The sequence below is a fragment of the Tamandua tetradactyla genome, chromosome 24, assembly GCF_023851605.1.
Source record: "Tamandua tetradactyla isolate mTamTet1 chromosome 24, mTamTet1.pri, whole genome shotgun sequence".
NCBI classification, from domain to species: domain Eukaryota; kingdom Metazoa; phylum Chordata; class Mammalia; order Pilosa; family Myrmecophagidae; genus Tamandua; species Tamandua tetradactyla.
Genome location: NC_135350.1, coordinates 21,336,930 through 21,351,074, shown reverse-complemented (window position 1 = coordinate 21,351,074; position 14,145 = coordinate 21,336,930). Strand labels below are relative to the sequence as shown.

Genomic DNA, 14,145 nt, shown 5'->3' with positions numbered 1-14,145 from the left:
ATATGGCAATTCTATACTTAGCTTCCTGGGGAACCACCAAACTGCCTTCCACAGTGGTTGTACCATTTGACATTCCCACCAGTGGATAAGTGTACCTCTTTCTCTACATCCTCTCTAGCACTTGATGTTTTCTGTTTCATTGATAATGGCCATTCTGGTAGGTGTGAGATGATATCTCATTATGGTTTTGATTTGCATTTTCCTTATAGCCAGGGAAGTTGAGCATCATTTCATGTGCCTTTTGGCCATTTGTATTTTCTCTTCTGAGAAGTGTCTGTTCAAGTCTTTTGTCCATTTTGTAATTGGGTTTCTGTCTTTTTGTTGTTGAGTTGAACAATCTCTTTATATATCCTGGATACTAGTCCTTTATCTGATATATCATTTCCAAATATTGTCTCCCATTGTATAGGCTGTCTTTTGACTTTCTTGATGAAGTTCACTGATGCACAAAAGTGTTTAATTTTGAGGAGTTCCCACTCATTTATTTTTTTCTTCAATGCTTTTGCTTCAGGTGTAAGGTCTAGGAAACCGCCTCCTATTACAAGATTTATAAGATATTTCCCTACATTTTCTTCTAACAGTTTTATGGTCTTACATCTAACGTTTAGGTCTTTGATCCATTTTGAGTTAATTTTCGTATAGGGTGTGAGATATGGATCCTCTTTCATTCTTTTGCACGTGGATATCCAGTTCTCTAGGCACCATTTATTGAAGAGACTGTTCTGTCCCAGGGGAGTTGGCTTGACTACCTTACGAAAGATAAATTGTCCACAGATAAGAGGGTCAATATCTGAACACTCTATTCTATTCCATTGGTCAGTATATCTATCTGTATGCCAGTACCATCCTTTTTTGACCACTGTAGCTTTGTACTATGCCTTAAGGTCAGGTAGCATGAGACCTCCAACTTCAATTTTCTTTCTCAGTATACTTTTAGCTATTTGGGGCATCCTGCCCTTCCAGATAATTTGGTTAAGGGTTTTTCTACTTCTGACAGGTAAGTTTTTGGGATTTTAACTGGTATTGCATTGAATCTGCAATTTAATTTAGGTAAAATTGACATCTTAACTATATTTAGTCTTCCAATCCATGAACATGTTATGCCCTTCGATTTATTTAGGTCTTCCGTGATTTCACAATTTCTTATAGTTTTCCCTGTATAGGTCTTTTGTCTCTTTGGCTAAATTTAGTCCTAAATATTTTATTCTTTTGGTTGCAATTGTAAACGGAATTTTTTTGTTGATTTCCCCCTCAGATTATTCATTTCTAGTGTATAGAAACACTAGGAATGTTGCTCTTGTAACCTGCCACTTTGCTCATTTATTAGCCCTAGTAGTTTTGCTGTGGATTTTTCAGGATTTTCAACATACAGTATCATATCATCTGCAAATAGTGAGAGCTTTACTTCTTCCTTTCCAATTCTGATGCCTTGTATTTCTTCTTCTTGTCTAATTGCTCTGGCTAGAACTTCCAACACAATGCTGGATAACAGTGGTGATAGTGGACATCCTTGTCTTGTTCCTGATCTTAGGAGGAATGTTATCAGTTTTTCCCCATTGAGGATGATGTTAGTTGTGGGTTTTTCATATACTCCCTTTATCATGTTGAGGAACTTCCCTTCTATTCCTATTCTTTGAAGTGTTTTCAACAGGAAAGGATGTTGAATTTGGTCAAATGCCTTTTCTGCATCCATTGAGATGATCTTGTGTTTTTTCTGCTTTGATTTGTTGATATGGTGTATTAACATTAATTGATTTTCTTATGTTGAACAATCCTAGAATACCTGGGATGAATCCTACTTGGTCATGGTGTATAATTCTTTTAATATGCTGCTGGATTCAATTTGCAAGAATTTTGTTGAGGATTTTTGCATCTATATTCATAAGAGAGGCTGGTCTGCAGTTTTCTTTCTTTGTAATATCTTTGTCTGGGTTTAGTATGAGGGTGATGTTGCCTTCTAAGAATGAGTTTGATAGCTTTTCCTCCTCTTCAAATTTTGAAAAGTTTGAGCAGGATTGGTACTAATTCTTTCTTGAATGTTTGGTAGAATTCACATGTGAAGCTATCTGGTCCTGAACTTTACATTTTGGAGAACTTCTTAATGACTGACTCAATTTCTTTACTTGTGATTGGTTTGCTGAGGTCGTCTATTTCTTCTTGAGTCAATGTTGGTTGTTCACGCCTTTCTAGGAAGTTGTCCATTTCATCTACATTGTCAAGTTTATTAGCATAAAGTTGTTCATAGTATCCTCTCACTACTTCCTTTACTTCTGTGGGGTCAGTGGTTATATATCTCCTCTTCCATTTCCGATTTTCTTTATTCGCATCGTCTCTCTTCTTCTTTTTGCCAACCTTACTAAGGGTCCATCAATCTTATTCATTTTCTCATAGAATCAACTACTGATTTTGTTGATTTTCTTGATTGCTTTCATGTTCTCAGTTTCATTTATTTCTGCTCTAATCTTCATTATTTCTTTCCTTTTGCTTGCTTTGGGATTGGTTTGCTGTTCTTCCTCTAGTTCTTCCAAGTGGACTGTTAATTCCTTGATTTTTGCTCTTTCCTCTTTTTTAATATAGGCATTTAGGGCAATAAATTTCCCTCTTAGCACTGCCTTTGTTGCATCCCATAAATTTCGATATGTCATGTTTTCATTTTCATTTGCCTCGAGATATTTACTGATTTCTCTTGTAATTCCTTCCTTGACCCACTGGTTCTTTAAGAGTGTGTTGTTGGGCCTCCATATATTTGTGAATTTTCTGGCATTTAGCCTATTATTGATTTCCAACTTCATTCCTTTATGATCTGAGAAAGTGTTTTGTATTATTTCAATCTTTTTAAATATATTGACACTTGCTTTGTGACCTAGCATAATGGTCTATCCTCGAGAATGATCCATGAGCACTTGAGAAAAAGGTATACCCTGCTGTTGTGGGGTGTAATGTTGTATAAATGTCTGTTAAGTCTAGCTCATTTATTGCATTATTCAAATTCTCTGTTTCTTTACTGATCCTCTGTCTAGATGTTCTGTCCATTGATGAGAGTGGGAAACTGAAGTCTCCAACTATTATGGTAGATGGGTCTATTTCTCTTTTCAGTGTTTGCCTCATGTGTTTTGTAGTATTCTGGCTCAGTGCATAAATATTTACGATTATTATGTCTTCTTGTTGAATTGTTTCTTTCATTAATACATAATGTCCTTCTTTGTCTCTTTTAACTGTTTTACATTTGAAGTCTAATTTGTTGGATATTAGTATAGCTACTCCTGCTCTTTTCTGATTGTTATTTGCATGAAGTATCTTTTCCTAACATTTCACTTTCAACCTATGTTTATCCTTGGGTCTAAGATGCATTTCTTGTAGACAGCATATAGATGGGTCCTGTTTTTTAATCCATTCTGCCAGTCTATGTCTTTTGATTGAGGAGTTTAATCCATTAACATTTAGTATTATTACTGTACAGGCAGTACTTTCTTCTACCATTTTGCCTTTTGGATTTTATATGTCATATCTAATTTTCCTTCTTTTTTCCTTTTTCTGATAGTCTTCATTTCTACACTCTTCTCCATACCTCTCTCTCCTGTCTTTTCCTCTCTGTCTCTAGTGCTCCTTTTAGTATTTCTTGCAGATCCGGTCTCCTGGTCACAAGTTCTCTCAGTGATTTTTTTTGTCTGAAAAAGTTTTAATTTCTCCCTCATTTTTGAAGGACAATTTTGTTGGATATAGAATTCTCAGTTGGCAGTTTTTCTTTTTTGGTAATTTAAATATATCATCCCACTGTCTTCTCGCCTGCATGGTTTCTACTGAGAAATCTACACACAGCCTTATTGGCCTTCCCTTGTATGTGATGGATTACTTTTCTCTTGCTGCTTTCAAGATTCTCTCTTACTCTTTGACATCTAATGTTCTGATTGGTAGGTGTCTTGGAGTATGTCTATTTGGATCTATTCTGTTTGGGGTACACTGCACTTCTTGGATCTGTAATTTTAAATCTTTCATAAGAGTTGGGAAATTTTCAGTGATAATTTCCTCCATTAGTTTTTCTCCTCCTTTTCCCTTCTCTTCTCCTTCTGGGACACCCACAACATGTATATTAATGTGCTTCATGTTGTCATTCAATTCTTGAGTCTCTGCTCATATTTTTCCATTCTTTTCCCTATATTTTCTTTTGCTTGTCAGATTTCAGATGTCCTGTCCTGTTCATTAATCCTATCTTCTGCCTCTTGAAATCTGGAGTTGTAGGTTTCCATTGTTTGTTTTTTTTCATCTCTTCCACTGTGTCTTTCATTCCCACAAGTTATGTGGTTTGTTTTTTCAGACTTTTAATTTCTTCTTTTTGTTTGTCCCTTGCCTTCTTTATATCCTCCCTCAATTCACTGATTTGAATTTTGATGAGGTTTTCCATGTCTGTTCAAACATTCTGAATTAATTGTTTCAAGTCCTGTATCTCATTTGAATTGTTGGTTTGTTTCTTTGAGTGGGCCATATCTTCAATTTTCCTAGTATGATTAGTTATTTTTTGCTGACATCTAGGCATTTAATTACCTTAATTAATTTATTCTGGAAATGGTTTTCACTTTTTTTACCTAGGATTTTCTTGCTGCATGAATTTGTTGTCTAACTGTTCTTTGACATTCAGTTCAGCTTATTCTGGACCTCTAGCTTAGGTTTTGTTCAATAGATAAGAATTTTTCAGTTCTTGTTTTCTTGATTCTTGCCCTGCCTGTATGGTGCCTTTTTCCCACCCCTTAGGAGGGTCTACTTAGGTATTATAGACCCCAGCCAGATTTTCCCAGACCAAACTGTCCTCCTGTCAGGAGGAGAGAGTCACCTGCATCAGTTTCTCCTGAGGGTGAGACCCAGCAGATTGAAAGGTTTTCCTGTGAAAACCTTTCCATTTTCCTATTCTTCCCAGCATGAGGCACTTGTCTGCCTGCAGGTCCCACCAGCATAAGGTGATGCGGTAACTTTAACTTCAGCAGACTCTCCCTGCTGAGGTTGTGGTGGAGACAGAGGAGAGGTTGTAGGCTGGCTTTACTCACTTCCCTTTTCCAGACCCTGGGGTCTGAATTTCTTGAGGGAGGGAATCCACCTGAGCTGGGCCCCACTCCTCTTCTGGGGAAGGCACAGGTTCCAGACAAACACTCAAACAAGCTTAATTCTGCCTATGCCTGAGGCAGTGGAGCCCAAGAAGCCTTGTAGCTATATCCAAAGAGCAGTCAAGCCATAGAAACACAGCCACAAAAATGAAAGAGAAAAATCTTTTTCAGAGCAGGGCTCCCCTCAACCCCGTTCCTCAGGTTTGCCAATCAAGAGCTTAAGTTGGTACGTTGCTCTGTGTATCTCCAGGTCCTATGTGTCCCCTCCTTTCCTTCAGGGCCCAGACCTTTTCAGATAAAAAAAAAAAACTGTTTTTTCTTGTTTTTCTTTTTCTGTCAGCCCTGCCTTCTCTGTGCTGGGGCAAAAACCAGCGACCTCAGCTTTTATTTGAGGTTCAACTGAGCTGGGGGCCTATTTTTAGTAGTCAGAATTTGTTAATTAATTCCACAATTGGAGTTTGGTTGTGCTCAGCCCTTGCTGCTGGTAAACTCTCTTTCCTTTCCCCTCTGGGAAGCACCTGTGGGACAGGGGCACAAACCACTGTGGCTTGGGGAACTTACAGTTCTGGGTGGGCTCACAGCTGGTCCAGCTGGTCCAGACTGGTGTACGCTGTATGTTCAGTCACTGATGTGACCCTGCAGTTGTTCTGTACTGTTCCTGGCTGTTGATTAGCTGCTCTGCAGGACAAATTAAATCCCACACCTCACTAAGCCGCCATCTTGGCCCCTCCCATCTCCAGGAAGGTTCTTGAAGTTCACTTAATCCTCTTGCTTTGTTGGCAGGCAATGCCCACTGGACTCTTATCATTCACTTACACATGCACCCAAATCCAATTAGGAGAAACAAATTTACTCATGTTGCCAAAAAGAGCATATGTTTCTTCAGTGGACTCAGATTATCCTATTTTATATACAATTTGCTAAATTCAAGGCAATGTTGTAGTCAGGCAATGTGAAATCTCCCAGTAAGCTGCCTATCCACTGCTTTTCACTTAAGATGTATACTAGTGAGAAAGAAAACAGAGCAATCACTTTGCCTACTTATATACTTAATGTGCTCAGAAAAACATATTCCCAGAAATCTAAGTTTGCATGTTGGGTAATAGTAAATTTTGCAGTTTAGACTTTTTTCTGACATTGCCACAAGGAAAAATTCCTGATCATTTCAGTGTAAATTTTTCACTTTGTGGGTTAAAAAGAGCCAGGTTTTAATGAGGCCAAGCTTTTTCCTCTGTGCAGTATGTATTCCTAAGCTAAAAAATAAAACAATTAAAACTTTGCCTAAGAAAATAATAATTGCATATGCAAGTAAGGTATTTAATTTTTTATTTCAAATGTAAGGATTTAGTAATTTGGGAAATTATAAAACGAAACACCACATTTTCACCAATACACTCTGAGCCTCAGAAATGCCAATGAATGATTCAATCACTGGCAATACCATATGAGACCATATTCATTTTATTATTGCTTTGTCATGAGTTACTATTGATCTGCCAGTTTTTAGGGCCTTTTGGTTTTGGTCCTTGATGTTTTTCCCTCTCTAAAATATAATCCATTTCAGAAAGTGTCCTAAATACAGTGTCCTATTTCATAAATCCCAGTGCACTTACTCACTTGATTTACTTATGTGTTAAATGCTTTTCGTTATTTGCCTATAAATAAACCCTTTCTTAATTTAAAAATAAATTCTTTTATTATTTATCACTTTCTGTCAGGAAAGACAAAAAAGGAAATAGAATGAGTGATATCCCTCTCACAGTCAATCAAGTCCTTTCCGGAAGAAAGAGGGATATGTCTATAAAATTTAATTCACAAGTGAATCTCAATTCTCAGCACTTGATTATTTAAAAAAACAATTCATTAAATGGACTGACATTTAGGGCCCACTATATGAAAGCTTCACTTATATTTATATAATATAAATAATGTGGCTTGCTTAATCTTTCCATTCATCCAAAATTTATTACACAACTACTAAAATCATTATAGCTCTCATTATATTTAATATTTCCTTTGCAGCACTAATTCCAATTATAATTAAGTACAGGCGTATTTGCCTTGCACAATACAAAGTTAACTGAAACTCACGCATCTCAGAACTGCAAAAAGAACAGAGTTCCAATATGCAGTTTCAGTTACCATGGTATTCTGCAAAGCAAGACTGCCTGTAATTTCTGTATAATTATTTTCTTAACGTCCGTCTCACCCAATAGACTATAAATTACATGTGAACAAAGATATTGTCTCTCTTGCTTATCACTATATTGCTCGCACACCACCTTGCCTTACATATAATAAGTGCTTGCATTAGTCATGGTTCCCCTGGGAAAGATAACTAACATATAATAAATGAGATTTATTATAGGAATTGGCTCACGTGACTATGGGGATGGGCAAGTTCAAAATCCATCAGGCAGGCAGCAAGCTGGGAACCTCGATGAAGGTTTCTGATGAATTTTCCAGGAGAAGCTGACTTGCCAAAGCAGAGATGGAAATTCTTCCTTCCAAAAACTTGTAGTTTCCTGGCTGATAAAGCACATACCAGGCAATGGGTTGACTTAAATAATGATAATTTATTGGCTCACAGTTTTGAGCTAAGAGAAGCCCAAAATCAAGGCACTGTCAAGGCGATGCTTTCTCCTGGAAGACTATGGCATTCTGGGGCTGGCTGCCAAGACTCCTTAGTCCTTGGTTCTTCTGTCACGTGGCAGTGCACACAGTGGCCTTTCCTGGTTTCTCCATTCACTTCTGGGTTCCACTGGCTTCCAGATTCTGGCTGCTCCCTCTGGTTTTCTTGCTCTCTCTCTATGACTTTCTCCATAAGGCCTTCAGTCATAGGATTAAGCAGGGGCCATTTACAAGAGTTCACACCCATAGTAATGGATTACGTTTATGAGTATATTTTTCTGGGATACATAGTAGTTCCAAACCACCACAATACTCAATAAATATTTGCTAAATAAAAGAGCAAAGGGTATTCTAAGAAATTCGAAATGGATTTGAGATCAACACTCTACCCCCTTGGAAAGCCTATGCTGTATGTAGTCGGCACGGCAAAATATACCTACGTGAAATAGCAAGGGAGTAAATTGAAATCAATATGTTGGCAAGCTTATAGTGATCTGAACCAAACCTCATGTTCAAATGAGTGCACACGCATAAATATCCATGTACACACATTTGAGTATGTCCCAAACAAATCCAAGTTAAGAGGGAGAAAAACACTGAGGATGAATTTCTGAGATATTTACTTCTTGAGACTAACATTATAATGAATCTCTTACTTAAAAATAACAAAAAGGTAAGTAAACCAAAAAAAAAAAAAATGAATATAATACATGACTAGGCAACTAACAAAGAAAATACGTAAGTAGCCCATAAATATGTGCTGTATCTAGCATCACTGGGAATAAAATAAATGCAAAATAAAATATGAAAATACCATTTATTTATTTATTCATTCATTCATTCATTTTAGGATTGGCCAGTAATTTTTAATGTAAATATCTACTGTATCAAAGAAACTTTGATGCAATCCTGGTGGAAGTACAAATGAATCTGTGGAGGGCAATGTAGCAATATATGGAATTTCAAAATTCTTAAAAATATACATACCATTTAACTCATCAATTCTACTTGAAAAAATTAAAAATATATAAAAATTCTGATGTTCACTATAGCATCATTCATAATAGTGAAAATTTGAAACAACCTAAATGTTGAGCAATAGATAAGTTAAATAACTTAAAGTACAGCTATACAACGGGATACTACACAACCATTAAAAAATAAACAACATATTTCGGGATACTGTGTAACTAGAACACCATAGTTTTCTTCTAAACCACTCCAGAATGTTAGCACAGTGTCAGTCACATGGAATATGCTCAATAAAGCCCTGCTGCTTCAATAATATTTAAAAAAATAGCAATGCTGAGATATTCCAGTTAAGTTTGCATGCAAGTACACCACTACTCCTCCCTAAAACCCAACAAAAATGACATAAGAGAATAAATAATATATAAAATCCTAAGGACAAGAGAATTTGAAAGAATGTGACAACAGATGAGAGATGACACATTTTAAAATCTTGAAAGCTAATGGATGAGAGCTAACTAAGTCCAAAGAACAGCGAAAGCTGAAATATAAGCCCACATAGACAAAAGGACTATGTTCCTTTGAAGACAATACTGCAAACTGCATATGAAAGATTTTCCCCACCCACCCCCCACTTCCCCCCCCTTACCCCCTCACCACCCCCCACCGCACCCCACCCCACCGCCAGCATGGGCCAGCACTGGGAATCAAACCCGGGTCTCCTGCATGGCAGGCGAGACTTCTGTGACTGAGCCACCGCAGCCTGCCCTGCATGAAAGGCTTTTCAAGAAGAAATTAGGCTCCTAGATCCTCTCCCTAATTCCAGAAAAAGATGAAAGATTTGGGCCTTTAGAAAAGTTGAATTTTAACCTTTAGAGATGAGACTTGAAGATATCAAGCACACTGTGCATGGGGAAATCAGTGAAACACTATACTCAAAGGCTAGAATCTTAATTCCATCCTTCCACTAGACCCTCTGACTTCTGACAACCAGTCTTATATTTCCCCAGCTAAGAGACTGGAGATTTTCCTTACTAGCAAAGATACACACAAAATATTTACAATAATAATTAATACTCATAAAAGAAAAGAGACTATACTATAACCATGAAATACAAATTAAAGAACAAAAAGACTTTCAGAAATTTTTTAAAGTGGTAACAGAAAACATCCAATAAAGAAATGAAGATAAAGTTAAGTAAATCTCCCAGAAGGTAGAATAAAAAGACAAGATGGAATACAGAAGAGGAAAGCTAAGAAAATTACTCAGTACAGGAAGTCCAATATCTGGCTAATAGTTGAACTAGAAACAGAGAACAAAAATAATGATGAAAAGAATTTATCAAAGATAAAATACCAGAAAATTTCTAAATTGAGTTTCCAGATTGGGAGATTCACAAAACGATCAACACAACAAATTTAAAACACATACATACACACATCAGAAACATCATTTTGAAATTTCAGATTATCATCAAAAGAGATCCTAAAAACTTCCAGAAACAAAAGCAAAACAGTTCCATACTAAAGAACAAATCAGAATGTATTTACATTTCAGAACAAAAATACTAAAAGCTAGAAAATAATGAGGTAATGTCTTCAAAATTCTAGGGAAATGATTTCCAACTTAGACTTCTAAACACAGCCAAAATATCAAACACCTGTGAGGAGAGACTTTATATTTTTGTGCATTTACAAGGTCTCAAAGACGTCATTTCCCACACATATGTTCTCAGGAATCTATTGAAGTAAGTGTTTGACCAAAAGTAGGAAATAAAAAAAGAAAAAGCGAAACAGAGGAGCTAAGAAAGGGCTTTATGTTTAGTCCAAGAGAAAGATGAAAGAAATATCTAGAATCCCTAGAAGAGAGATAAAGGGAATTCCTGGAAGATACCTGAAGGAAATTTCTAAGTAATAGTAAAGGGAATTCTAGGACAACGGTAATGAAGGTCTAGAAAGTAACCACTCAAGATTAGATGTGAAAGTGGCCTAGGAGAGATCATTTCAAGAAGAAATATCATCATCATCATCATCTGATAGATTACCTAGTGTGTTTGACTTGAAAGATATTTCAGGTCTGTCAGAGAATTTGGATATGAATTAGAGAAAGGTAAAGAGAAAACTAAGCAACTTAAAGTAGGAGGCGGTCATTAAGTCAATATAACTACACATGATTAAATATATAGTCATAATGATAACTAAAGTTATGTTAGTATATCATGTGGTTCAATCTTGAATAACATTTTCATAGCACAATAATGTAAACACTGACTATTCAGTTAATGAAAATGACCAGGACATTTTTAACCAAAATGGTAGGTAGAAGGAGGCAAACCTTACGTGTTGGTGGTCAGAGGGGGTTGGGAAGAGAAACATGTAAAAGAGCCACAAACAATTTTCTCTCCCACTGTCGGATGCTTCGGCCAGTGCCCCGCGCCTCCCCTCCTCCCCTCGCGCAGGGACAGTGGCCGCCGGGGGCCTAGAGGAGGCAGCGGTGCCTGCGACAGTTTTGGCCTTTGCAGGGGCTACAACAGTCCCAGGCTCTGCAGCAGCAGCTTAAACCATGACCCTTTTCAGGGCATCCGGAAGCAGCACTGCTGTAATCCACAAAGACACCTTCTAATTAAGCACATTCCCCGAATCTACAAAGCCTGGCAACACGACCAGAAGGCGCTTCCTGAGCAGGAGGGGTTGGCCGGGGATTTGATGCCCCCACTTTGACCAGTAGAGTTTGGGGGCTGACGAAAGCCTAGGACTCTTAGATGACCACCTGGCGATGGCCAAGCACTTCAGGCCGCAGGGGTTCTCCCGCGACAAGGCTAAGGGGACTCCTCCCAGTGGCGGGCTGTGGATGGGTTCCACAGTGCCTCAGAGGACGGCGAGATGGACGCCTTCTCAGGAACAGACTGGGATGTGGTGGAGAAAACGGATCCGAAGGAGCTTGACTCCGACGCCCTCTTAGGTGTAGATGACCTGGAAACCATGCCGGAGGAGTCTGTGGCCACACTGGATGATATGTGTGATCACTTCTGACCTCCAGTCTAGGAGACTAATAAGGAGCCCGCTCCCAGATGGTGTACTCAATTAGCCATCTTCCAGAAAGTCTACCAAAAACTAACCAGGTTGCCCCCTTCGCCTTCCTCCATTCTTTTTCCCGTTCCCCCAGGGCACTCCAGATGATTCCTTTAGTTGACAGCTAGGCAGTGAAGAGGATATCTCTGGAGGAGAGAGGAAACCCGACTCAGTGCATAAAGGAGGAGGACGGCTCCTCAGATGACAGCGGCATCCTTATGAGCCCAACCCTATCTGGGCTCTCTGACCCCTCTACTTCCAGGGGCTCTCCAAACGGGAACCTGCCTTCTCCAGGTACTCTTGGTAAACCACCCCAAACCATATGATTCCCCTGGGGAGGAGATGGTAGCAGTAAAAGAAAAGGGAAAGAAACTGGATAAGAAGCTGGAGAAAGTAATGGAGCAGAACAAGTCAACAGCCACTGGGTACGGCCAGAAGTAGAGGGCAGAGCAGGAGGCCCTCCCCAGAGAGTGTAAAGAGCTGGAAAAGAAGGATGAGGCTCTGAAGGAGAGGGCAGGTTCCTTGGCAAAGGACATCCAGAATCTGAAGGATCTGATTGCAGAGGTCTGCGAAGCAAGAGGGAAGAAAAGGGCCCTCTAATTTGGGTAGTCAGGAGCATATGTGCTTTGAATCTGTGTTGGAATAAATTACTTTGTACTGGAAAAAAAAAAAAGAGCTATATCTTCATTCTCTAGAGTCTGAAGTCAAAAAATAATATTCAAAACAAAAATTTGAAAATACCAGTAAAAGTATGTAATTTAGAAAAATGTAAATAAATAAAAGAAATAGGTAAAAGTTAGACTATTGGTTCTGGGAAACAGGAAGTGGAATGGGAAGAGTTAGGCAAAAGATCCTATTTTTTCTCTAACCCTGCTAGTAATACTTGATCTTAAAATTATATACATGCTACTTCGATACAAAGTACAATTAAAAAATATAGCAGTAACCTGTTCATTGACAAAATAAATGTAAAGTCTGATCCATTTAAAAATATCAATATACACACACTCACACGCAAGCTTTTAGATGCATACAACTAAGAGTTTAAAGTGGTCATCTCTCTGACGGGAGGTCATAAGAGTTTTGTTGTTTTCTTTTTCTACACAGATCTGCATTGCCTGAATAGCAAGAAATATAAATTTTAACAAAATATTTCAGTTTTTGCTTACCTTAACTGATTTTTCAATAGTCAAACCTCGGTCGAGTTTAAAAAGAACTGTCATATTGTAGCCAGTCTGGCTTCCATGTCCATGCGGCCACCAAGTTTCTACAGAAATATTCTTTTAAATCAGAAAAAAAATCATTCTAAATAATCTGTGGCATATTTTCAGCAAAATAATAAAATGATTCACAGCATTATATCAATTTCTCATCTAGTCAAGGATTCTGGGTTCTAAAACAACACAGAATTCTCTATACATTATACATGTCATCTCATCATATAAGAATAGATAGCATTTTAAAAATCAGTTCAAAATAATTTACGTGTACCAAAAATAATCGCTTCTATTTAAATATAATGCTTAGAATGTATTTTGAATTCAGGTTGCTACAAATATTCAGGATATTGCAAATACTGCAGAAAAATTAAAACACAGCACACAACTTCTCAAGGGGAAAAAAATGCCAAAATTAATTAGTTTCAATTTTTTTAACCTTAAAATTTTGGAAAAATCATTCCTTAGCTCTTACATGCATGCAAAATATGTGCAAGGTTGAAATGAAAGAGAAGATGGAAAATCAAATTGAGAAAACTGATTTTTCTCTCAGATTCAGTCCCTTCTTTCTAATCATTTCTTTTAAACAGGTATTGCTTTTTCTCCCATGTGTCTCAGGAAGTACTACCATTTATTTACCTTGTTAATTTTCACTAAGAGCTTAACAATCCTTTTTCCAGGTTGAAGTTCAATCTTATATGTCTTCTGTGTTTGCAATTTAGGAATAGCTATAGTCACTTGACCACCAACTGGCTTTGAGCGCACAACATCAAAAGAAGACTCTATTTCAAGATTCCATTCCTGGGCACTGTTATCTAAGGCAAAAAGAGAAAAAGAAAGAAAGAAAAAATATATAAATATATATATATTATGTTAAGCATTATTCCTACATTTTTCAGGATTCATTGAGGCTAAGACCAAAGCTGCTTCTAAACCAGTAAGTGCTCCACAAATGCCATGATAATAAAAAGTTCAATGAAGAATCTGTTTTCATCTTTAGAGTTTAATCCTTCATTCCAAAGAATAACCAAAATTATATATTTATGTATATTTCACTGTAAAACTGTTAGGATTATAAATCATGAAAACTTCATAAATAGGACACAAACAGAAAATGCCAAGTAAAAAAATAACATATCCATTCTGAAAATGATACATAC

The 14,145-nt window shown here is 37.4% G+C and overlaps 1 protein-coding gene and 1 pseudogene across 1 annotated transcript in view; one reads left to right on the top strand and one right to left on the bottom strand.

Annotated features, from left to right (window-relative positions):
• The window catches only part of MANBA (mannosidase beta), a 136,050-nt gene that overhangs the window by 80,901 nt on the left and 41,004 nt on the right, over nucleotides 1-14,145 (bottom strand). The window contains exons 6-7 of the mRNA XM_077142671.1: nucleotides 13,625-13,800; nucleotides 12,938-13,048 (exon numbers count right to left, since the gene is read on the bottom strand). Coding sequence (XP_076998786.1) covers nucleotides 12,938-13,048; nucleotides 13,625-13,800 — 287 coding nt within the window. The remainder of the gene's footprint in view (nucleotides 1-12,937; nucleotides 13,049-13,624; nucleotides 13,801-14,145) is intronic.
• Nucleotides 8,371-12,368, top strand: LOC143668510 (cyclic AMP-dependent transcription factor ATF-4 pseudogene; annotated as a pseudogene).